This window comes from Lepidochelys kempii, chromosome 20, assembly GCF_965140265.1.
Source record: "Lepidochelys kempii isolate rLepKem1 chromosome 20, rLepKem1.hap2, whole genome shotgun sequence".
In the NCBI taxonomy this organism is placed as follows: Eukaryota; Metazoa; Chordata; order Testudines; family Cheloniidae; genus Lepidochelys; species Lepidochelys kempii.
This window is the reverse complement of record NC_133275.1, coordinates 25,632,364-25,659,054: the sequence shown is the minus strand read 5'-3', so window position 1 is coordinate 25,659,054 and position 26,691 is coordinate 25,632,364. Positions and strand designations below refer to the sequence as shown.

General features: G+C 46.1%; 1 protein-coding gene across 1 annotated transcript; it reads left to right on the top strand.

Annotated features, from left to right (window-relative positions):
* Positions 1-26,313, top strand: PIN1 (peptidylprolyl cis/trans isomerase, NIMA-interacting 1). The gene is made up of 4 exons (XM_073319334.1): positions 1-94; positions 3,228-3,428; positions 14,944-15,054; positions 25,066-26,313. The coding sequence occupies exons 1-4, from the start codon at positions 37-39 to the stop codon at positions 25,173-25,175; spliced, it is 480 nt and encodes a 159-aa protein (XP_073175435.1). The 5' UTR covers positions 1-36; the 3' UTR covers positions 25,176-26,313.
* Positions 26,314-26,691: the final 378 nt, after the last annotated feature.

The following is a 26,691-nucleotide window of genomic DNA, read 5'->3' as shown; positions in this document are numbered from 1 at the left end:
GGGCGCGGGAGGCGGAGCGGGCGCGGCGGAGGGAAGATGGCGGAGGAGGAGAAGCTGCCCTCGGGCTGGGAGAAGCGCATGAGCCGCAGCTCAGGTACCGCGGGCCGAGCGGGGGCCCAGGCGCTGGGGCTGGTCTCGGGAGGGCGGGGACCGGCTGGGGCTGGGGGGGGGCGCCGGGACTGGGGGGGCGGGCGAGGGGGCGCCTGGCGGGGGGGGGACTGGGGGGGCGGGCGAGGGGGCGCCTGGGCCGGGGGGGCGGGCGAGGAATGGGGGGGCGGGCGAGGGGGCGCCTGGGCCGGGGGGGCGGGCGAGGGGGCGCCTGGGCCGGGGGGGCGGGCGAGGGGGCGCCTGGGCCGGGGGGGCGGGCGAGGAATGGGGGGGCGGGCGAGGGGGCGCCTGGGCCGGGGGGGCGGGCGAGGAATGGGGGGGCGGGCGAGGGGGCGCCTGGGCCGGGGGGGCGGGCGAGGAATGGGGGGGCGGGCGAGGGGGCGCCTGGGCCGGGGGGGCGGGCGAGGAATGGGGGGGCGGGCGAGGAATGGGGGGGGCGCCTGGGCCGGGGGGGGCGGGCGAGGAATGGGGGGGGCGGGCGAGGGGGCGCCTGGGCCGGGGGGGCGGGCGAGGAATGGGGGGGCGGGCGAGGGGGCGCCTGGGCCGGGGGGGCGGGCGAGGGGGCGCCTGGGCCGGGGGGGGCGGGCGAGGAATGGGGGGGCGGGCGAGGGGGCGCCTGGGCCGGGGGGGGCGGGCGAGGAATGGGGGGGCGGGCGGGTGAGGGGGCGCCTGGGCCGGGGGGGGCGGGCGAGGAATGGGGGGGCGCCTGGGCCGGGGGGGGCGGGCGAGGAATGGGGGGGGACTGGCCCCGCTAGGGTTGGGGTGCAGACGGTTTGGGCCTGCGGCGGTTGTGGCCTGTAGGGGAGAGCCGTAGAAGGCTGGTCCCACAGGTGTATGTCTTGGGCAGGTTGCGGTTGCTTGGTCCCTATGGGCTGGTCTGGGGTGGGGTTGTTCCTTTGCATGGAGATGCCCTGGGGGTGTTTGAGCAGGGTAATTGGTTCCTGTGGGGGAGGTCCTTGCTGGGGAGGGGTGGGGGTGGGTTTTAGTTAGCGGGTGCCCTGCTGCGTGCACTGAATAGAGCCAGGGTTGAAGTGGCTTTATCAGTGATTCTCTGTGGTCAGGGAGGCTCTAGTGAGGCAGGCTGGGGATCTTGCCATGTCCTTACTTGGGGATAAGCTTTCCCCATTGTATGGGACCACCTGGCCAGAGAGCAAGCTCTGGAGGTCCCATGTTTGTTCACCTTATGGGGGATGGACAAGTCTGGAATGAAGCTCTGGGGTGTCCCTATGTGGGCAAGGGAAGTGGAAGCTGGAAAGGTGCCTGTCTTGGATGCTGGTCCCAGTGTGGGTGGGGTGGATACTGGGGTGTGTTCTGCTGTGGGGTAGGGTCAAGTTTGGAGCAATGCCTTGACACCCTCAATGTGCAGGTTAGAGGCAAAGCACTTGCACGGGTTCCTGACTTGAATCGTGTTCCAGATAGGTTTGCCAGGATGCTGCCAATCCCATGATAGTTGTTTTATAATGGGAGGTTTGGTCCCTGTATGTTTGGGCTGGAATTTCCCTTTCCCTCTTCCCCCTTGTTGCCTTTCTCGCGTTGCTCTGTGCCTGACGTGTGCTTGGTTTGCTGGTTCAAAATCCTTTGGGTTGAAAGGGGTTATAGAGAGGGAGGTTAATGATGGTGAAAATCAGACTGGCCCATGTGAATTCCTGGCCCATGCAGGAATGAGCTGCTGCTGCCAGCTTGGAGAGCAGGAGCTTGCAGCATCTCCAGATTACAGTAGTAGTTGTCTTGGCTTCACAACCGAGTGTTCCCTGTCCTCTTGATTGCTTGCTTCAGGAGAATTTTGCTGGTTATTCTAAAGAGCAGTTGATTTTGATTGGGGTGTGTTTCTTGTTAATGGTAGCACCCAAAGACACATCCAGGATCCAAGGCCCCATTGTTTGTGCAGTGCCCAGCACACACAGAAAGACATGATTTCTTGCTTAGTCTTCCAACTGCAAGATCATAGACTTGTGGGACTGGAAGGGACCCTGCAAGGTCCTCTATTTCAGTCCCCTGCACTCCTAGCAGGGCTAAGTATTATCTAGACCATCCCTGACAGGTGTTTGTCTCACCTGCTCTTAAAAATCCAGTGATGGAGATTCCACAGCCTCTCTAGGCAATTTATTCCAGTGCTTAACCACCCTGACAGTTCGGAAGTTTTTCCTAATGTCCAACCGATACCACGCATTGCTTCTTGTCTTATCCTCAGAGATTAAGGAGAACAGTTTTTCTCCCTACATCTTGTAACAACCTTTTATTTACTTGAAAACTGTTATGTCCCCAGACAAACCCAGTTTTTTCCAGTCTTCCCTCATAGAACACGGTTTTTAGACCTTCAATCATTTTTGTTGTGCTTTTCTAGACTTCTTCCAGTTTGTCCACATCTTTCCTGAAATGTGTAAATTATGATGCGTTTGTAAAGTATGAGTCGCTGATATCCAGGCCTTTCATCCTTCTTGTGTAGGGATTTCACATATATGCTGAGGTAAAGCAAAACATAATCTCCTTGTTCTTTGCCAGCAACCCAGCACCTTTCACCTCCTCAGCAGGGATAATACAGGCAGAGTTCTTTTGTCTGAGTTCACTTCTTCAGCACGTGTGTCGCTGTTATGTGATGCCGGAAAGCTGCAGACATGTTTTCTGCTTTCATAAGAATAATTAGTACTTTACAAATATGAACTATCCAGTTCACCTGTGGTAAAGGTTATCTTGGGAAGGCTTAAGGACCTGCTTCTATAGAAATCAGTGGGAGTTTTGACATGAGACAACGAGAACTGGATCAGGACTGAAGTGACTTGCCAAAGCTGGAAAGGTAGTTAATGTCAAGAGGCTGGATTAGAGTGTATGAGCTGTTGTGCTCACACCACCTCTTCCTTTATTATCCTTTATTTCTTATTAGGAATGTTTGTTAGAGACGAGAATCTTAACAGACAGGATTGACATCTGCAGTGGTGCAGCATCCTCTTATTATGGGATATTGAGTGTTTCCAGTTTCTGATTTGAGCTGACATCCACACATTCTCACCCACTTGCAGAAATTCAGAGTCTTGTATTTCTGATGAGATAAGCAAGAAGTTAATGCCATGAGTCTGAAAGGAACTTCTAAAATCTAATCCTCTCCTCCCTTTTATTTGTAGGCCGTGTGTACTACTTCAACCACATTACAAATGCCAGCCAGTGGGAGCGCCCCAGTGGTGGTGGGAAGAACGGCCAAGGAGAGCCCGCCAAAGTGCGCTGTTCACACCTCTTGGTGAAGCACAACCAATCCAGAAGGCCCTCATCGTGGAGGCAGGAAAAGATCACGCGGAGCAAAGATGAGGCACTGGAGCTTATAAATGGCAAGTAAAAGCAGGAGAGGTTGATGGTAGAAAAGGGGAAAGTCGTGTTAGGGCCTAAAACACACGCAGAGAGAAATGGCTTATTAGTGGCATGAACCCTCTAAGGCAAAGTTTTTGAGCCAAGTGGCTTGAACATGGACTTTCGTGTAGCACAGCCACTTGGGGAATCAATTTTGCTGTATGATTCACTGACCCTGATTAAATGACCTAAAAGTAGGAGCCATCCCTTTCCCACCCCCTCTTTGCGTTTTTGTAATGTCATGTCAGACAGGTGTGTTTGTGTATTCTTTGTAAATGTGTATTTTTATATTAAAAATAAAATAATTGTTTGAAGCTAAAACAAACGTTCCTTTAACATCTTCCTTTTTCTGTATTTAAGATTTCATTTGCCCTAATGCAGTTTCTATAAATTCTGATGAATCTGCCTGAGATATGCATAAACATTTGCACAGGGATAGTCAAATATCCTGCTCAGATGATCCACAAAAAGTACATTTCCCAACACAGTAAGTTTTCCAGTGTGTGGTGGCCTTAAACTGGTCCAGGAGGGATGGAATCCTGTGTCTTTCCTAATGTCTGTTGTGACAAGTCACCATACGTATTGTCCCTTGCAATGCTGGCAGTAGCTTTTAAGTGGGATGCTGCTTAGTCAGTGAGGTTTGGTCTTGTGAACTGAGCATGGGATTGGCATTTGGAGACTGGGTTCTCATCCCAGCTTCTCCATTGACTCTCCTATTGCTTTGGGGCCAAGTTAGTCAGGGTCTGGGGTGAAGTCAGTGGGAGTCTTCCTCCTGACTGTTGATCAGTACCTTAACCTGTTTCCCATTTGCGAAATAGTCTGACCTACCTCACAGGGGTGTTGTGAGGACTAACATTTTGTAAAGTGCTTTGAAGCTGTAAAGCACGGTTACTGCTGCATGCTGTTATGTTATTGTAAAGTTTCTTGTTGCTTTTGGAGGGCTCAGAAATGAGGTTTTACTCGCAACAGCCTTGACCCTGCTTCAATTTAAAAAAAAAAAAAAAAAAAAACCATTGGACAGTGTCTGGGGGAGAAGAAAATCACCCCAGCAAACACTGTGTAGCCCTGAAGCCTACCCAGGGGACTAACCAGCAGGTGGTGCCCAGTGTGTTTTGAAAGAGATGCGGAATTAATTGCCAAGAATGCTAGTACCTTTTCAGGAAAATCTCCTTTGTGAGTTAGGTTAATTAATTAGTTATAATTGGCATAGTAAAAAGAAAAGGAGTACTTGTGGCACCTTGGAGACTAACAAATTAGTTAGTCTCTAAGGGGCCACAAGTACTCCTTTTTGTGAATACAGACTAACACGGCTGCTACTCTGAAACCTGGCATAGTAAAGCAGCTGTTGTGTACTGCAGAGTATGAGGAGTGTTACAGCAAAGTTTATTAGAACTGTGCACATGGAGTTGAGAATTTTATAAATAAAAATAATTGGAAATGTTTGACAGCCAGGCTGCAAATATTAATTTATTCTAGTAGATTCACTTATATCTTAGGGTGAAACTCTCCTCTGTGCAAAGAGCAAGACTGCAGTAGTATGTAGGCCTTGTGCTGTCCCCCTGTATAGAGGTGAGGATTTAGGTGGGGCCTAGGTCTTGTTTGCTCTCTGCATGGGGGGAATTTCACACCACACCAAATAACTGACAATTGACACTTTGTAGGACAGCAAACTTTACTGTCCTATAGTGATACAGCAGAACCCCATGTATCTGATCTAATTGGCATTGGGGCTTGATTGGATAATCAAAAATTGGGATAATCCAGAGAATGGGAAAATGTGGGGCTGCAGCGCCACCTAGTAGCCACAGGAGAGATTGTCCTTTCTGGACCTGTGTGTGCTGGTTGTTTGGCTCATATGGAGAGCTGGATAATGGAGGGTTGGATACATGGGATTTTACTATACTAGAAGCAAGAGTGCTGTTGTCATGGTACAGAGCAAGTGTTCATAAACTTAGGTCCAAGTGAGAGAGAGTGAATTTTAGAGGGAAAAGTTCTCCTGAGCTTTGTTAACTAAGTGGTATTTCAGATCTTTATAACCAGTTAGACTTTTTGCTGTTAGAAGACCTGCACATAACTTATCTCCCCCTTAAAAGCCCAAATTAAATTATTCTGAATAAATGAATGAGTCGTCTTTATAACTTTGTTTGGGTGCCCTCCTTTATCTCAGACACAGCAAGTCTTCAACATCTGATTAAGGTTATGGAGAGAGACTTTTTAATCTTCTGTATGAGAGCTGGATGTAATTTTTATTTTAAAGTGATTTTTTTTTTTTAGAGTTAGACTAAAGTGCAGGATTGACAGCCCTGGAGACTGAAGTCCCCTCACTATCAGATAATTTTTATGTTTAGCAATCTTTTGCCCCATGTGGCGCCTGAGGACGAGAGAGATGTGATTAAAACTTATTTGATGTAAATGTCCTGCTGTGTTCTTGATAAAGGCCATTAGGGATTCTTTCATTCATCATGTTTATTATCGTTGTATTTTTGTCTCCTGAGAATGAAATGGCATGATCAAAAAATCTATTTCTGTTGACACTCCCATCTGTGCTTGATAAACGCTATTCCCTGCAAATGTCATAAGGAACATGCACTCGTAATTATTTTATGTCAGTTGTTTCTGCATTTTCCTTGCTCCAGGAAGGTGAGATAGCACATGGATACAGTTGACCTGGAAAGATCCAATCCAGTATTATCCTCCTGAAAATGACAGAAAATTATAAAGTTTTTTTTAAAAAGCAAACCAGAAAAACCCACTAGAGAATGTATTGCATGAATGCATAGCTTAACTCCACTACAATTTCTGACAAATAGTCAGGCATCACTGAATTTCCTTGAGCAGAATTTCCTTGAGCAGATGTACTGTATCTGATGAACATAATTATAGCACAGAATTGTTTAAGGAGATCTCTTGGGAGGCGTTTGTTCGACAGACATTGCTCTTTAAACAAAACGCAAGACTGTGGTGCGCTGTTATCTCTCTGATATTTCCTTCAGAATCTTTAACTCTGGAATCAATGTTTTATGCAATATAAACCGGTGATTGGAATTTGTTTAAAGAAAATGCTTTGTTATATTCTACTGTCCTGAGGGAACCTGCTAAAGGTTAGTGTTTTAGATCGATGAACTTTGGTTAGTTTTGGACATTTTACTTGCTTGTGATTCTCTTTCGAGTAATAAGGAAAATAGATTGAAGACAGCTAGAGGTGATGCATTATTTGTGAATAAACCAGCATTACAAAATCTTATACCATTATGGAAGTTACAATGTGTGAATAAAATTTGTAGGTTAAATTAGTTTTCACTATAATCCCGATATTTTGATTTGTATTATAGCAGTGCTTAGAGGGCCCCATTGTGCCAGGCTCAGCACAAATACATCGTGAGAGACGGTACTTGCCTTGAAGAGTTTGATTGAAATAGACAAGACAGAGTTGGTGAAAGGAAGGATTATTAATCCCATTGGAGACAGGGGAGCTGAGGCACAGAGAGTAAGGATCTTGCCCAGAGTTGCACAGGGAGTCCATGGCAGAACAAGGAGTTGATCCCCAGTTTAGTGCTTTAACCACAAGATCATCTAACCACCTGGCAGCCAGTTGGCAGAGCTGTGATAACCAAATTTAGTTTCACTTTGCAGGCTTGTAAAATTCACTCTAACAACTTCATTCTCCAGAAGCTGCTAACAGCATGAAGGTCATGGTAGAAACTGACTACTCAGGGACTTCAACGTTAAAACTTATGATTCTTTCTTAACTCAGGTGCCTTTACTTTTTTAAACATGGGTGTGCACATTAAGGCTGAACCTTCTTGTGTGTGTTGGTGCAATGGGAGGTAATAGGGTACATTTACTGGCAGGGTTAGTATGATGCTTGGAAGTAAACATGCACTCTAGGGTGATGCAAATATGTATTTTGGAAGAATGCTGTATTTTGATAGCAAATGTACTGTGCAAATATACTGTTGACGCTAGGCTGGAGCAGCTTATTTTAATTAGATAAACAATATTCATTTTCATCCACTGAAATGTGCATACATAAATGCTGTGAAAACAAACGGTCTTCTGCCCAGAGGCACAAGAGACACAACAAGCCTCTTTGGGGTAAATGGCTTACTCATAATCTTGCATTAATCTTCCTTAAATAAAATACAGAACCGACACACAGCTCCCTTTGTGTGCCCTCTTGCCGCTGCCCCCATTCTCCCCCCCCCCCCCCCAAAAAAGGAATACATACTAAACAAAGTAGAAGGTGGGATAAATATGCATACCCCTTTAGTTTAGCAGTACCACTCCCATTGCTGCTGGCATCTTTGTGTTAAAGCACATCATCACATTCATTCCTTAGAAGGAATATAAACTACCTTGGCTCTCAAAATATAGTCACAGGGCTGTAGTCAGAAGTCAGTCCCCCATTCTTCCTCTCTGCAACTCTCTGGCAGCTTTCCCACAGGCCTGGTTCTGATGTTAGTACTTGTCCAGCTAAAGATACAGAAATAATTCTCTACTCAATTAAATTCCTTGCATAATTACACAGATGTAGGGTACTGGCAATTACTTCAGCTGAAGGGATCCAATTGATTGACCTTTGGGATCGGGGGGGGCAGGAAAATGCACCATTGGTGGGGAAATCCCAAGGACTTGAAGAAATAAAGAATAGTGTTTTATGCTCAGTTTCAGTTAGTGGAAGACTGTTGTACTGGGAACTGCTTGAATGAAATCTGATTTAATTTGACAGATTTCTTTTATTTAAAAACCAAGCTATCCTCTTTCAGTCCCTAAAAATAGACAAAACTTAGCCAAGCAGAAGACTGAGTCATACTGGCTTAAGACAAAAATCAACCATATCTTTTTGTCACTGGTTGGGTCGCCAAAACCAGACAGTCTTTTGGAAAATCAAGGTGTAGCTGTTTGGTAGTGACTGGTTAGCTTGTTGTCCATGATGTTTTTTTCTCTCTAGTTTCTTCACGACATGGCAGCTTACTGCAATGTCTCATCCAAGGCAAAGGCTGCCACAGGCTTTTGTGGGTAGTTCTGGGGTCTGGAGGAGGAAGCTCGTCTTCCCCTCTCTGAATATGGACAGGCCTCTATCTCCTTGCTACGAGAGGTGGATGTCACATGTAATGGCTAACACTTAAAATTCCAACAAAAGCACAAAGACATCTCTGAACTCCACTGGACCATCTGTGCAAGGCAGAAATCACTCCAATAAGAATGTGGTATCTTTCCATAAGCTCATTCCTTCTAGTAACACTTGGATTTTTGCATTTTGCTTCATGGTCTCTCTTCACGCGTGGTGCTGTCAACATGACTCTTTGCATTCATCGAGGCTCTACAGGTCTCCCATTGCTGCTTACGTCTTCGCTCTTGTTGCTGCATGAGCTGCTGCTGTTCTTAAGTGCCTCTGTTTCCCCTCTAATTGCTTTGCCCTCTTCCACTCTTGCTAGTTTTCTTGCCACCCACAGCTTCTGATTCCCTCTGTGCTAAGTGGCCCCACTTTCCTAACTTCAGAGCCCACTTCTTCCATGAGCTACCTGTGCTGACCTTGCTGAGAGTCTCCATGGCTTCTTGCACCTGAATTGCTCTGCCTGTAGCTTGACTGAGTTGGTCTTTAAGCCCTTTTCTCTCTGTGCGCACTGTAAAGCATCATTTGCACCTGTATAAGGCTATAAATCAAAGATGTCAGAGTGGCATTTGCTTCCTGTGCAGATGTAGTTCATCTGTAAAATATTTGCTAATGAGGGAGCATTTCTGGAGCCATATTTGGAGTATGTGGTAGCAAAACTTTTTATCTCCTCAAACTTTGTGTCTGATATTGCCCTTTTCTGTCCCTGAGCATTTCCCCAAACTATTCAATGAATTTAGGGGTGTCTCTGTGTGCCTCTCAAATAAGGCTCTTCCACTGGCCCAACTACAGCTTGAACTCTAGTGTCCAGGTGCCCATCTTTCGGAGTGTGAGTGCTTTCACCTGGTTTACAGTGCCCAAATGGTAAGTTACCTCAATAAGTCTCTTCAGCTTCTGAAACCAGGAGATTTATTGACTTCTTCCTTTTCCTGTGTGCTTCTCCCAGAATCATAGAATCATAGAATATCAGGGTTGGAAGGGACCCCAGAAGGTCATCTAGTCCAACCCCCTGCTCGAAGCAGGACCAATTCCCAGTTAAATCATCCCAGCCAGGGCTTTGTCAAGCCTGACCTTAAAAACCTCTAAGGAAGGAGATTCTACCATCTCCTTAGGTAACGCATTCCAGTGTTTCACCACCCTCTTAGTGAAAAAGTTTTTCCTAATATCCAATCTAAACCTCCCCCACTGCAACTTGAGACCATTACTCCTCGTTCTGTCATCTGCTACCATTGAGAACAGTCTAGAGCCATCCTCTTTGGAACCCCCTTTCAGGTAGTTGAAAGCAGCTATCAAATCCCCCCTCATTCTTCTCTTCTGCAGGCTAAACAATCCCAGCTCCCTCAGCCTCTCCTCATAAGTCATGTGTTCCAGACCCCTAATCATTTTTGTTGCCCTTCGCTGGACTCTCTCCAATTTATCCACATCCTTGTAGTGTGGGGCCCAAAACTGGACACAGTACTCCAGATGAGGCCTCACTGATGTCGAATAGAGGGGAACGATCACGTCCCTCGATCTGCTCGCTATGCCCCTACTTATACATCCCAAAATGCCATTGGCCTTCTTGGCAACAAGGGCACACTGCTGACTCAGAATGCTTCAGAAGAACCAGCAGCCATTGCTGTATGTATTGAAAATCCAACTGCCACACCTACCCTGCCTTATGGTCCCAAGATCTTGCAGGGTTTCACTGGTAGAATGCTCATGCTGATAATGGCTAGACCAAGCACAGTCTTCCCCCTTTCATAGCAATTGCTGTGTCCAGCATTTCTCTTTGGAGGTGGAAGACTGGATGTCCAGAAGGCAGCAAAGTTTGACTTACTTTGAAAGAAGTAAGAAGCTCTCCCTCACCTTTGTTTGGGGTGCTGAAGTTCTTCCTAGACGTGAACCCTTGAAGTTAAGTAGGTAGCGACACCACCTTTGAGGCATGTGCACCTACAGGTGCCTCAGGAGAGGCAAGTGGAGAAACGCACACACGAGATCTGAATCTCTCTCTCTCTCACATCTGTGTTCTCCTGTATCATCTGAAAGAGCATTAGGACTTTGCCTTCCCTAATTATAAATAATCTGAAGACTGACTTGTTCCAGTCCCCTGCTGGTGTCCTTCACCGCTAAAGGAGAGAACCACCTCCTGAGTTTTGAAATGCTACAAGCTGGTAGTGCTCCTCTTCCTGCCATGATCACTTCACAGGTCTCCAGGGAGGAGGGCACACTTCTGTTGATTGATCCTCCTTCAACTTCCCCCTCTTTAGGGGTGTGTCACGGTTTCTCTCTCTCTTTAAAGCACACGCAGGTATGATGCTGTTAACTTGACTTAACATCCAGGCAAAGCACTGGACTGGGACTTGGGAGATCGGTGTTCTACTCCTACCTCTTCTGCTGACCTGTGTGACCTTCGGGAAGTCACTTACCCTCTGTGACTTTCCCTCATGCTCTTTTGTCTATTTAGGCTGTAAGCTCCTTGGAGCAGGGCCCCTCTCGCTACATGGCACAGTACTTAGCTCAAGGGGGCCCTGATTTGGGGTTCTAGATGCTGTTGTAACATTAATAATACCCCAGTACTCCTTGAGTGTTAATAGCCCTGCTATTAAGCTTAGGCTGCTATTGTCAAAAAAATAAACGCATGCTTATTTTATCAGTCACCAAATCACAACTGGAGTGGCTGCAACATTTATGTGAAGGGTGTAAATGCAAAGGGGAGACTGAAACTGACATGGGAGATGCAGGAGTGTGAAACAGCTAGGGTATAAAAGATAACTAGGAGACAAAGGAAGGAGAGGAGGTATTTTGTGGTGGCTGAGATGTACGTATTCACAAGCTTTACAGTACTTATCCTTACAAGCCTCCTGAGAGGCTGGGCAGTACTGTTGTCCCCATTTCACAGGTGGAAACTGAGGCACAGATACAAGTATTTAGGCACTTAACACCCATTGACTTCAGTGGGAGTTGCATATCTAAATACCTTTGAAGATTGGACCTGAGTGACTTACCCAGGGTCATGCAAGGAGCCTGGGGCAGAGAAGACATTTGAACACAAGTCTTCTGGGCTAGCACCCTAACCACTGGACCATCCTTCTGTCAGCTTGTGCAGTAGTCTTCCCAATGGAAATGGTGGCAGCCAGTTTCCTTGAGTCACTGGAACCTATGCAGAGCGTAGAAGAATGCAGTGCAGGGCACGGTCTCTGCTCTGGCTGGAGGGAAACGCTAGAGTGGGCCTAGGAGGGAATTTCTCCTTCATTCCAGTGAAACTAAATAAACACTGAAACAAATCATAGCAGTTTAACTTCCCAGAGTCTTAGGAACCAGAGATGAAACCTGTTGGGTCCTCTATAATCTAGCCCCCTGTGATGGCCAGTACAGGGTTATTTCTGTACCATTCATGGGTTTTGTGCCCTTTCCTGCCACTGAAAAGTCAGCATTCAACTAAACTTGGCTTGTACAGGAGTGCCTCTCCTAAAAATAACTGGTGGGCGTTGGGTGCCTTTGTTAATCTTAATGCTAATGGCTTCTAATTTAGAAAGTAAAGCAAGGCTGGTGCTGGTTGATTTAGCAGCGATGTCGTACCCTGCATGCCAGCAGTGCTCTTCAAAATGTCCCATTCAGTTGCATTAAGATATAAGAACGGCCATGCTGGGTCAGACCAGTGGTCCGTCCAGCCCAGGATTCTGTCTTCTGACCCTGGCCAATGGTAGGGGCTTCAGAGGGAATGAACAGAATGGGCAATTGAGTGGTCCGTCCAGTGTTGTCCACTCCCAGCTTTTGGCTGTCACAGGCTAAGGACACCCAGAACATGAGGGTTGTATCCCCAACCATCTTGGCTAATAGTCGTTGATGGACGTATCCTCCATGAACTTCTTTTTTGAATCTAAAATCCTGCATAGCCTGTTACTCAAAAGACTAACTGATTTCAATGTACCGCCAAGAACTGTATGTCCTGGCATAATTCAGATACCTGTGTGTGACACTGTTTTGCTTGTCTCTGATTAAATGTTTTTAATGCCTGAGTAGTTAGTTATACCCTTCCACTCTCCAAAATACAAGTCAAATATTATTGATTTAGTGATCAATGGCTCCATATCTAGTTGGCAGCCGGTATCAAGTGGAGTACCCCAAGGGTCGGTCCTGGGGCCGGTTTTGTTCAATATCTTCATAAATGATCTGGAGGATGGTGTGGATTGCACTCTCAGCAAATTTGCGGATGATACTAAACTGGGAGGAGTGGTAGATACGCTGGAGGGGAGGGATAGGATACAGAAAGACCTAGACAAATTGGAGGATTGGACCAAAAGAAATCTGATGAGGTTCAATAAGGATAAGTGCAGGGTCCTGCACTTAGGACGGAAGAACCCAATGCACAGCTACAGACTAGGGACCGAATGGCTAGGCAGCAGTTCTGCGGAAAAGGACCTAGGGGTGACAGTGGACGAGAAGCTGGATATGAGTCAGCAGTGTGCCCTTGTTGCCAAGAAGGCCAATGGCATTTTGGGATATATAAGTAGGGGCATAGCGAGCAGATCAAGGGACGTGATCGTTCCCCTCTATTCGACATTGGTGAGGCCTCATCTGGAGTACTGTGTCCAGTTTTGGGCCCCACACTTCAAGAAGGATGTGGATAAATTGGAGAGAGTCCAGCGAAGGGCAGCTAAAATGATTAGGGGACTGGAACACATGAGTTATGAGGAGAGGCTGAGGGAGCTGGGATTGTTTAGCCTGCAGAAGAGAAGAATGAGGGGGGATTTGATAGCTGCTTTCAACTACTTGAAAGGGGGTTCCAAAGAGGATGGCTCTAGACTGTTCTCAATGGTAGCAGATGACAGAACGAGGAGTAATGGTCTCAAGTTGCAGTGGGGAAGGTTTAGATTGGATATTAGGAAAAACTTTTTCACTAAGAGGGTGGTGAAACACTGGAATGCGTTACCTAGGGAGGTGGTAGAATCTCCTTCCTTAGCGGTTTTTAAGGTCAGGCTTGACAAAGCCCTGGCTGGGATGATTTAACTGGGAATTGGTCCTGCTTTGAGCAGCGGGTTGGACTAGATGACCTTCTGGGGTCCCTTCCAACCCTGATATTCTATGATTCTATGATTGGCTGATGTGAAGGAACAGTCTAAAAGGTGAGTTACGTTCTGTTGTTTCTTGTTACACAGATATGAGGGCAGGGTAATACATGGGCTGGAGTTGTAAGACATAGCTTCCAGTTAAGGCTGTGAGTATTTCCATTATAACCCCATTTTCGGACACCCTTAACTTTCCAAATCTTCCACCTATTTGGCTGAAGTTTTCCATGTTTGGCCTTTTACCAAGGGTAAACTTTTGTAGATTTAAGTACAAAGTTCTTCTCTTTTGGTTGGTTGGTGGTGAATTTCTGCATTTCAACCCCGCTCTTCCCACCACCCTTTTTAGCCACTAGAGATGAAATGGCTTAGGATACACAAGGAAAATTGAAAGGTGCTTGGAAGTAATGCATCACTAAGAAGTGCTTCAGTGTTGTGGGGAAAGTTTATAGTTTTGACTTGATTTACATTGAAGAGGGTTTGCAAACCTCACTTCTTACATGCAGAGCACTTCAGAAAGTGCACGACTGTCTGTCTTAGCTGGGTGGTGAAAAGGCATCTGAGATGTGAATTGCTGAGACAGGTTCTGTGGGAACCCAGCATTTGTAGTTTATAGACTGACCGGTGCATAGTGAGTGAGGTTAGGGCTTCACAGGAGCTGCTTCGCCATTTGTTGCACATCTTGTGTAAGTCACTGTCATGGATTCTTGTCTAGGATACACAGAACAGCACACCGTAGTAAAAGATACTATGAGAGCATCCGAGGTTGTAGAAAAGCATGAAACGTTAATTACGTGATCCACTACATTGTAATACAGACACATGAAGGTGAATGGAAGAGTGCCACTGTTGCTCAGGAAAGTGGGGTTTCTACAGTGATGGGAAAACTCCTCTTGTCATTGTAGGAAACTTCAACCCTATGGTGCTATCGTGACCTAGCAGTGCCTCAGTAAATGCCAGTTGTGTAGACATGGCTAAAGTGGCAGTCATGCTTGCAAGTGCAACCTGAACTTCTGGGATTAAGTGCAGCAAAAGGCCACTGATGGTGGGCACAAAACACAAAGCGAAGTCCTGAGGTGCTGCTTTAGTTTCTTGGGAGTTATGGACCTTCTGCCATGGTTCAGACTTACCATTAGGGGATGCTAAGACTGAAGTACCTCTTTGAAATGGCACAGGGGCAAAGCAGATCCCTTGAAATGCCTCTCAGTAACTTACAAAAGCTACATTTATCTACCCATTTTCATAATGAATATTTCCCTCCTGCCCTACTCCCCAGCAAACTCTCTGACTTGGCTCTTGGCTCTGACTATGAATTATCACGTGTGTCAACAGGATACATCCAGAAGATTAAATCTGGAGAGGAGGATTTTGAATCCCTCGCTTCCCAGTTTAGTGACTGCAGCTCGGCAAAGGCGGGAGGAGACCTGGGTGCTTTTGGGAGAGGTAGGTGACACGAATTGAATACTGAGATTACATGATTGACATTGAAATTCCTCCGTAGGGGGTGAGGATTAATAATGCCCTCTGTTCCCCCTCCCATGGATCGGTGAGCGAGGAGACTTGCTGCACATGAAATGTAGTTTGCTGCTTAGACACTAAACCAATTAGGAATGCAGCTATGATGATGATATTATTCTAGGAGGAGAGGATGTTACACAAATGCTGCTTATGAAATTGGCTTTCACTTTGGGAGAGATTTTTTTTCCACCATGCTGAATGGGAATCCAGTTGTTCAGCGTAACAAACTGTGAACAAGGAGGAAATGAGTAAATGGAACTAACGACAAAACAGGCAGATAATTAAGCACTAATCTCAAAGTGTGTGCGGGGGGTGGTTAATAGCAAATTGGGGGAATGGGGGCAATTTTCAGCCAAGCAAAAATAATGCTTCTGGTGAGGAAATTAATTTCAGAAATGTTGATCTGTGTGATGAGGGAGTAAATACAAGAAGCTGCTCTCCGATCACTTATTAACAGGGGATTTATTAGGACACTTGAAATAAGGAAGATCCTTTGAAATTTACAAGTGAAACTGAATCATCTGAGATTCATTGTCCTATGATCACTTAATTTTTGATTTTGTTTGGAGTTGCTCATGTATTCAGTTTCCACTGAGTAGAACAAAGTACAAAACAATGAGATCCTGTAAATGATGAGTGTTTGGTTTGTTTTTTTTAAAACGCCCCCTAAATGCCAGGAGATGTGTCCGTGTTGCATATTGTAGCTGGAGTAAATCAGGAAATTGGTGCTGGCAAATACAGCATTTTCTGTCTTTGGCTTTAAAACGTGTTCTCCAAAGTCACAGAAACTTGAACAAACCCAAAGGGAAGAAGTCTAGCGAGAACTGTCTGCAGCTGAAACAGTGCGGTGGACTCCTGTGTCACTGTCAATGGAAATCCCACATTTTTCCTAAGCTCACTGTTGAGGACAGCAGGATGAGGAGTGAGTGTTCTTAAGGCAAGTTCCTGAACATTTCGCATCTTTTCCCTGCTGCAAATGTACAAATTTTGTAGCAGAAATCTATTCTGATGTACAGTGCTGTAAGTGTATGTTAGAGAGCAGATAGTGCCCAGGACAGTCTACATGGTTGTATCAGAGTAAAAAAAAGTATCGTTTTATATCCACATACGGATCTAATTGATTAAATGAGAGTTAAATGAGAGATTCTTCAAGTACGGTCCTTGTGAGTGCTCCACTTTAGGCACGCACGCGCCCCTGCACCTTTGATCAGAGATTTTTGGTAGCAGTGCCCGTTCGGTCTGTGCATGTGCCCTACGCATCCTTGTACCAAGGCTATAAAGGGCTGTGCGGGTGAAGCGCCTTCAGCTTCTTCTCAGCTGCCTGCGGCCAGAGATGGAGTCTAGCATGTGCCTGTTTGCTGTCTATTTACCCCCTCCCCCCCATCAATCTTTTAGCCACATAGTTAGTGCTTCGTAGTAGTAGGTTTAGCACTTTATAGTTGGAACTTCTGTTCCCCTTTTTTCTTTTAAAAACAAAAAAAACTTTTCCCCCCAGTAAGGGGTTTGAACAACTTTTTTTCTTTTGTCGAGGATGCCAGTCTCCCTAAGATTTAAAAGGTGATTCTCTTGTTGGTTATGGGCACTCCCACTGCATTCATTGTCTCAGAGACTCTGTTCCCAGCACCTGTAAAATATTCTCTTCTTTTAAGGGAAAATCCTGTAAGAACAGGGAAGTTAAGCATAGACAATTAATGATGGAGAGAGCCTTATGACCGGCTTCAGAGAACTGGGTACAGAGAACTCGGCTGTACAGGTACCCTCCACATCTGTCAGTGCCGCCTCATCATCAAGAGCTCTGTCACCAAGAGCTTCCAAAAGGAAGATGACACCAAAACCCCAGTCTCTGGCATTCTCGTTGCCTGAGGTACCTATAACTGCACCACTGGTACCAAGAGCTTTCCCGTTCCAAGTGTAAGGGAGGAGATCAGAGGAGCAAAACAGCAGAGTACCTCATCAAAGACCCAGTCACCGGAAACCTCAGGCCCCAAAAAGAGAGCTAGTGAGGCTCCAAGTACTTCAGATACCATGAAGCTCGTTAAGACTTTAACTAAGTCCAATACCTCAGTGATACAGTGCTTGGTAACAGACTACTACTACCAAGAGATCAGCTTCAGTGGAATACTTGACCCCACTCAGTATCAACCTCAGTGTCGCGCACAAGAGCTTCTTCAACATCATTGGCGATGGTACTGAATTCTGTTGGGCTTCCCGTACTGCAGGACTTCTGGTACTGAATGAGCCATGATCTCTGCTCCGTGCAACCTCTGGATGCCACTTGGTACTGAGGTCGGGTGGGTCGCTGACTGCTCATGTTTCTGGAAGGCCTATCTCATCATCTTTGGGTATCCATGAGGAGGGACTGTCCGCTCTGATACAATATGTGGAGGAGCATTCTGACTCGGACTCCAAGCTTTCTGTTCAAGGAGCTCCAATTTACTTCAGGAGATGTTATTCCCTCTTGCAGATGCTACAAAGGCAGGACACCAGACCCCTGCCTTCCAGTGCTTGGGATGACCAGCATTGGATTCCTCCCCCCATACCATATGGTCTCTCTCATTTGCCTATGGATCCCAGTAAGGCCATGTACCACCAGCAATATCGAGGGACCTCAATGCATAGGGAACACAGAATATCTCATTCCCTGGTACCATCCAACTGGCCTCCCCATTGTGAGCCTGAGGAGACCTTTCAGGAGCAAAAGGCAAGGGCGGACAAGGAGGTTACCCCCACCCCCAAACAGCTCATTGTCCTCACAAGCTGAGGTACTCATGCTACCATTGCCATCATTAGCTGATGACTTTAGACAATTCCAGGACCTAATGAAGCGAATTGCTGACACCCTGCAAATTCCCCTGGAAGAAGTCCAGGATTCCCATCATGGGCTCCTGGACATATTGCACACCTCTACCTCAGCACAGGTAGTGTTGCCAATTAATAAAGCCCTCCTGGAGCCAGCCAAGTCCATCTGGCAAACTCCAGCAAAGCCTGCCCTCCCCATGCACCCCCAGTCAGGAGGGCTGATTCTGAGTTTTTACTTTCTTATCCAGCACCAAACTCTCTGATCGTGGACTCAGTCAATGACGGGGGCTGGCAGCATACCCAGAAAGCCACCCCTTCGGTCAGATGAGCTGTTCAGCTATCCTGCACTGCAGTGCTACGGATGATCACCAGGCACTGAGGTCAGAATGCGACTACCTGAACTACGAGATGTTTAATGGTTTTATTGACCATTTACCACAGGAACTTTGAGAACAGTTCAGCGCCATAATAAAGGAGGGTCACCTTTTGGCAAAAACTTTACTGCAGGCTTCACTAGATGCGGCGGAAACTGCAGCCCTGTCTGTTTTCACCACAGCATTGATGAGGCAGGCTTCCCAGCTTCAGTTGTCCAGGTTTCCATGGAAGGTACAATCCACTGTGGAGAATTTTACCTTTCAATGGACAGAAGCTTTTTGCAGATGACTTGCTTCATAGCCTAAGGGACTCTAGGGCAGCACTTAGGTCTTTAGGGATATACACGCCTGCAAATAAAAGGAAGCTTAGCAAGTCTCATATGGCACAGATATCCCACCTGATCAGTTTTCTGCCTTTCTTAGGCCTCCAGAACCATGGGCGAAGAGGTTGAGGTTTTCAAAGCAACTACTGTGACTGCTTTTATCCCAGCTTTCAACATCATCCAAACACCAGTTTTGATGGTTTGGTCAAGAGTCCAGACCACCCAATGACCAGGTTTAATCAACCGCACGACACAACCCCCTTTTCTCACTTTTGGACACAGCCTCTCTCTCTCTTTCATCAAGCACGGGTGGCTATAATATCAGACAAATGGGTATTGGAGGCCATTACTTTGGATTATACTGTCTAATTTACTTTCACCCTGCCCTTCCAACCCCCCTCCCCACCCCTGTTCAGGGATCCCTCTTACAAGCCGTTGTTGACACAGGAGGTCTCATCACTGAGTCTAGGAGCCATAGATCCAATTCTACTTCAACATGGGGGAAAGGGTTCTATTCAAGATTCATAGAAATTAAGGTCAGAAGGGACCATTATGATCATCTAGTCTGACCTCCTGCGCAATGCAGGCCACAGAATCTCACCCACCCACTCCTGCAATAAACCTCTCACCTATGTCTGAGCTATTGAAGTTCTAAAATCATGGTTTAAAGATTTCAAGTTGCAGAGAATCCTCCAGCAAGTGATCAAGATATTTTCTGATATCCAAGAAAAACAGGGGTTGGAGGCCAATACTAGATCTCAGGCATTTGAACAGTATGTCAGGCATCTGAAATTCAGGCTGGAGTCCCTAGCAGCTATAATTCCCTCCCTGGAACTAGGGGACTGGTTTTTGTTAAACTTGACCTCAAAGATTGCTACTTCCACATAACGATTCATCCTTCTCAAAAGATTTTTGTTTCACTTTCAATCACAGTCATTACCAGTACCAGGTCTTATCCTTGAGCCTGTCATCTGCCCTGTGGGCGTTCTCAAAAATCACGATGGTCATAGCTGCCTACTTCCATTGTTTAGGAATAACTTTTTTCCTTAACTTGATGACTGGTTGCTCAAAGTTTGGTCATTTCAGGAGGTATGGTCGTCAGGTCAAGCAACTTCATTATTCCAAAGTTTAGGCCTGCAGACAAATCTCAGTAAATTGATTTTTTTTTTTTTTTAAATAGGAGCGTTTCTGGATTCGATAATAGGCAGAGGTTCTCTCTCTCTCTCAACAGGTTCCTTGCTGTAAAAAAACAAAAACAAAAAAACACCTTTATACAAAGAGTGCACCTCAGTCCTCTGGCTGTAGCACGAATGTGTCTACAACTGCTAGAGGACATGGCAGCTTGTATTTTTGTGATGCGCAATGCCAGCTTGAATCTTCAGTGTCTCCAGGGATGGCTCAGGACTGTTTAGGTATCCAATAAATGCAGTCTCAATAAGCAGGTATCTGTATCCAGTCAGGTACTACAGCACTCACCTGGTAGATGGAGCTACCCAAAGTTTGTGTACGAATCCTGTTCAGCCAGAATCCCCCTACAGTCATGTTAACATTGGACGCTTCCCGCTTGGGATGGCAAGCATATTTGGGTCCTCACACAGTCCAAGGAGCAGCAGGAACAGCACTTACACATCAATCTGTTGGCATTAAAGGGGTCAGAAAGGCTTGCTTTCACTTTCTTCCCCTATTCAAAAACATGTCCATCATAATCTTGATAGAATACATACATGCTATGTAGTCCATCAATTGGCAGGGTGGAATGCTTTCCACCTCAGTCTGATAACGCTTTGGAACTGGTGTGTACCCAATCAGATAGTCATCTCAGTGGCTTACCTCCCATGTATACAAAACACAGTGGTGGATGACCTGAGCAGACATTTCTCCCTAAATTACGAATGGGAGCTGGACTCTCTCAAGTCCTCAACAAAATATTCCTAGCTTGGGGGTCTTTTTTATGAATACCCTTCAACATCATTGCTGTTAAAGGTCCTTATCAAGATCAGAGAGGACCAAGGCAAAGTTGTTTTACACCAACTTGGCCAAGACAAGTTTGGTTTCTTTACCTCATCAAACTTATTTCTCATCCTCCACGGTGGCTCCCTATCAAACCTCGACTATTGTCTCAGGATGCGGGTCAGACACTTCACCCCAATCTGAAGATTCTGTAACTACAAGTTTGGTTCCTCAATGGTTCTTTGGACTAGAGACCACATGTTCATTGGAAGTACAAAAGATACTATTAAATAGCCAAAAGAAATCTACTGAACATACTTCCCTTTAGAAATGGAGAAGTACATAACTGCCATACCAGGTCAGACCAAAGGTCCCTCAAGCCCAGTATCCTGTCTTCAGACAGCGAGTGGCCATTGTCAGGTGCCCCAGAGGGAATGAACAGAGCAGATAATAGTCAAGTGATGATTGTCCATTCCCAAAAGATTACAACCTTTGTAACCAGCGCCATCTTTCTCCATCCAGTCTCCTCTTTCCTCAATCTTTGATTACTTGTTGGAATTGAAAAATTCTGGCCTTTCTGTGAGTTCTGTCAAGGTTCATTTAGTGGCAATTACAGCTTTCTGTGTGCAAATAAACGGTTTCTTGGTATTTGCACATCTGAGTGGAGCGAGATTCCGGAAAGGACTTACCAATCTTTTTCTGCAGATTAGAGCCCCTACAATGCATTGGGATCTCAGCCTGGTTCTTAACTGTCTCATGAAACTATCCTTTGTACCATTAGCTATATGTTTGTTGCTACATCTGTCTGAAGATGGCCACCTTGGTGGCCAACACTTCTGCTTGAAGGATTGGGGAGATGGGCTTTACCTTCTCCTTAGAAAACAATGTATCTTTAGGACCTCCTCCAAAGTTCTTAAGGTGTCCTGAATTTTATATCAACCGAACTACTCACCTTTCGGGTTTTTTCTAAGCTGCATCAGTCTACAGAGGAGTCAGCTCTTCATACATTAGATGTTAAGAGGAAACTATTCAGGGAGACTTTCTAGACTCTGTTTCTATTGCAGCCGGGTCTAAGGGAGTATCTGACTTTCTAAATGGATCTCTGGATGTATTATTGCCTGTTATGGTTTCACTGAGGTTATACCGCTCCTAAGAGTGACTACATGCTCTGCTACATTCTACATCTGTAGCTCTGCTCAAAAACATCCCGGCTGCTGAAATCTGGTGGGCTGCGATATGGTCCTCACCGCACGCATTTTCCAACCACTGTTCCCTAATTCATGCCACAAGATCAGTTGCAGCAGTAGGCAGTGCAGTTCTTTTTTTAGGGATGGACTCTCTTCCAACACTACCATCTCCCGGAATTGATACTGCTAGGGGGTCACCTGAAGTGGAGCACCCACAGGGACGCTACTCAAAGGAGAAGTTACTCGCCTTGTGCAGTAACTGGAGTTCTTTGAGATGTGTGCCCTCTGGGTGCTTCGCTATCCTCTCCCCTCCCCTCTGTGTCGGAGCTGCCTCTGTGGGCTTTCCAGTAGAGAAGGACCTGAGGACGGTTCACCCACACAGCCTTATGTATAGGGCCCTACCAAATTCATGGTCCATGTGGGTCAATTTTACGGTCATAGGATTTTAAAAATCGTAAATTTCATGATTTCAGTTATTTAGATCTGAAATTTCATGGTGTTGTAATTGTAAGGGTCATGACCCTAAAATGAGTTGTGTGGGGATTGCAAGGTTATTGTAGGGGGGCTTGTGGTTCTGCTACCCTTACTTCCGCGCTGCTGCTGGTGGGGGCGCTGGGCAGCTGGAGAGGGGCGGCTGCTGGCCGGGAGCCCAGCTCTGAAGGCAGAGCCGCCGCCAGCAGCAGTGCAGAAAGAAGGATGGTATGGTATTGCCACCCTTACTTCTCTGCTACTGCTTGCAGAGCTGGGCCCTCAGTCGGCAGCCGCCCAGCTCAGAAATCAGCAGCACAGAAATAAGGGTGGCATCGTATGGTATTGCTGCCCTTACTTCTGCACTACTGCTGGCCAGGCACCGCCTTCAGAGCTGGGTGCCAGGTCAACAGCCGCTGCTCTCCAGCCACCCAGCTCTGAAGGCAGTGCAGAAGTAAGGGTGGCAATACTGCAAACCCCACCCCACCCCACCGCCTTGTGACCCCCTGCAATTCCCTTTTGGATCAAGACCACCAATTTGAGAAACACTCGTCTCCCCCATGAAATCTCTCTAGCATAGAGTAAAAGCGCACAAAAGACCAGATTTTACAGGGGGAGACCAGATTTTATGGTCTGTGATGCGTTTTTCATGGCTGTGAATTTGGTAGGGCCCTACTCGTGTAGCCGTGGTACAGGGCATGGGGGTGTGTAGTGCGCATACACAGGCAGAACAGGCACGGTTACCAAAAATCTCTGCTCAAAGGTGCCGGGCTCATGCACAGCTAGAGCAGAGCACCTACAAGGGCACGCAGCTCAAAGCATTCCAGTTACTGCACAAGGTGAGAAACTTTCCCTCCTTCCTCAAACAAATATTTCCTTTTAGACAGTGCAGAACACTGTCATTTTATGGATTCTGATATAATGAAATACCCATGAATCTTAGGATGCAGTGACTGATAGTTTTGGCTCATTTGGAGACTCAGTTCATTGTAGTTCTTGGTGACTTACAGAAAAGGATTTCTCCTGGTTTAAGCAGAAAGTAAAGATATGTTGCAAGACTCTCTCTCCACTAGATGACACTAGAACTGCAAGTGGCTGCTGCACTTCCGGGATGTCACACTTAGTCTCCATCTTTGCCTCTTGCTGTCATTGGGCTGCAAACATAATTTATTAGAACTGTGAATACTGGTTACTTCAGAGGTGAAACTGCTAAAACATTCCAATTTATCTTCTTGAAAAACTGCAAGTAATTGACGCTTTTTGCTTTAGGAAAATTATTCTGGTGTGGCACACAAGGGCTCTTTCCTCGTCTGAAGTAAAGATCTTGTGCTAGTAGCAGAATTAACTAAAAACTAAGATGAAGGGTTTTCAGTACCCAGTTCTAGGGGAAATAGTGCTGTTTTAATTATCTGTGAATGTGTCATTAGAATAAGAATTAGGGAGACAGGCAAACTGTTTGCCTCTCCTACCAATTAATATAAATTCTAGATACTAAATTGAGGAGAGATGCAGAATTCTGAGAAGTCCTATGTATCCAGTTACTTCAGTAATAAAACCAGGCTTTTTTGAAGGGTCAGACATCAGGATGAAGTTATGACTAATCCTGAAAGGAGGAATCTAGCCTCCATGGCATCTTGCTGCCTTGCTAGAGCAATGACTATGGATGGATTTTGACCCGAAAGTAAAATATATGAATTCTGTAGCAGCTCCTCAGCTGCATGTGATGCATCCAGGATGTATGACCTGTGCGGGGCTGCAAAGCTTTAGTTCCTAAAGAGATTAGTATATCACTGAAATGGCTCCTTTTCCCCCTAAAGAGACTGCTGCTGATCCATCTGTCATGCTGTCTCTAGGCTTTCTGCAGCCATCTCCTAATGTGCTGCAGAGTCCAAAGCTACAGCACTGTCTTGAAACCCTGAGACAAGGGTCATAAACTTACAGGAGATTTATGTTGTGTTCCTGGCGAGCAGATGATCTATCCCTCTTCAGGCATCTCAAGGCAAACACTGCAAAGGCAGTCAGTGCTAAGTGCAGGGAGTGAAGTTTCCTTACGTGCCAGGAAGCTCTCTGCCCTTTTGCAGGCATCTGGTGTGCAAGTCCCAACAGTGAGACTGTGATCTGCTGGCAGAGTGGAGCCTCGTTATTTCAGCTGGGATATGCAGTTTCTCTGTTATAACTTCCAAAGTGTCCCAGGAAATTGGGCAAAAATCGTGTTCCCTCTTGAACCCGTAACTCCCCTCGTGGCGGAAATCCTTCTGACTGAACCTTTGTAGCCCACTGCAGAACTGCTGTAGGCCACCCGCTTATTATCCCTCATACAGGGGCCATCTCAGCATCACCTGTGGCTTTCCTAGGTCTCCACTGATAAACCATCAGGAGCCTGGTGACATGGAGACCAGAGCATTCAGCATGCTGTCTATCTAGGTCATGACATTACCCAGATGCATCCTGTGAATTATTTAGTGCAGCTTGTAATGCACACCGCATCTCTCCTCTCTCTGTGCCTTAAGGGCATCTGAGACTCAAAGACTAACACCCACTTGTGCCAGTGAATCTGCAGAGATTTCCTCTGCCCTTTGAATCCCCAGCTCGCTGAAACACTTTTCCTGGCAGCAGTGATGTTTATGGAGTGTGAGTGAAAGCTCTGAATCTGAGTCATGTGTGTTGGTGGAGTGTCTGCTGGGAACAGATGGAAACAGACACCCCCTGCAAGCTATTAATTGGTGACTTTGTTGCTTGCCTGGAGGCTGCCTTCGTTTGAGGTTGGTGTGCTCAGAAAGGTCTTCCACTCTCTGCTGACTTAATTGAACTCTTTCTCATTGCTGCTTTCTGCAGGTCAGATGCAGAAACCTTTTGAAGATGCCTCATTTGCGCTGCGGGCTGGTGAGATGAGCGGACCGGTTTTCACAGATTCAGGAATCCACATCATTCTACGTACGGAGTGAAGTGCCTGGTGACCTGTAGAAAGGAAAGAGCGAGGGGAAGAAAGGGGGGGGAACCCTACTCCAGCCCTGCACTCTCCCGAATGAACTTCATAGATCTAGTTAAAAAACCTCATTTCATATCTCAATACCTTCCGTGGCACCTGACACAACGGTTTCCACCTATAGAGATGCATGGTTAGCCAAGGATGAGAATGTAATCAAACTAACAGACGGTAGCATCTTTCATAAGCAGAGAGAATGTTAAAATTCTCAAGCATGCCACAGCCGCTTGAGTTTTATATTGACAATTCCTCCGTTTAGGAGACGTGTCGATGCTAAAGGTCACACTTCAATGCTTCCCACATCCACCTTATTAAAGATAGAGTATTTATTACAGAACTGCATTGATGGTAGCAAAATTGACTTGTGAGCTCTGGTGTTTAAGATGGAATGAATCTCTGTCCCACCGCCACATCCCTGCACTGCTTTAAAAAAAAAAAAAAGAAACATTTTATCTAGAATAAACAGCATTCGGTCTGCACCCCAGTTTGTTTGTAGAACCGATCTGTCAAAGCCATTTATAAATTGATGTTAAGATACCACACAAAGAGCCGTGCTGGTAAGGCCTGTCACTGGTGCCTGTGTGTAACTTCCCTTCATGTAGCTGGCTCAGTGCAGATCGTTGTGTTGGTCCTGCCAGACAATGGTAACTGGAGCTTCCACCTTTGCCGTTGCATGGGCTTAAAACTTGAAGATGCCTTTTGGTTTGTGATGAGTATAAACAAAGTGCGGGTTAATGGCCAGTAGTTCCCAGTACAGAAAGATCAGTAGCCAATTAAGCTGTGTAAAGGTATGTAGAATACTGTGTGTTAACCATTCCAGCATGAGGTCACTCCATTAAGACATCACAGTGCCATTTGGAAGGAGGGACTGCAGTGTGGATTTTCAGTGTGGAGAGAGTGCTGTTTTCTCAGAGCTTCTCTTTATCCACTTGTGGTTTAATCTCTGTAAGTCACTGTTTCCAGTTACATTGCATTGCTTATGTTTAGTCAAAACAAAAACAAACCAGATAAAGTTTCCCAGCTTCGGTCCAGTGCAAAGATGCTGTATAGTTCCAGTTCTCTTAAGCAGAAAATAAAGCCCTCTCCGGTTGAACATTTCCAAAGCTCTGGCATTCATTATTTCTTCCCTTCCTCCTTAGATTGTTCAGATCTCTTTGGTCTTTTTTAAATCCCTGTGCAGCATGTGTAAAGGCAGCTTTGGCCAGTTTGATCTTAAAATGGAAATATAACTCCAGTGATATTAAACAAAGCTGTTCTTACTTGTTCTTTCTGGGTCTTGAAAGAAAATCAAACAGCCACCAAATAACGGGGGGCCTGATTCTGCCACTTGTGGCTGTGTTGAGTAGGGCCTTGCCCAGGGCATAGTTCTGTTGGAATCATGGAGTCAGGTGCAACTCCGTGTGAGTAAGAATGTTACATCAGGCTCTTTAGGGTCTAATTCAGTAACTGTTTCCCAACTTCTCTCAGTTCTGTAA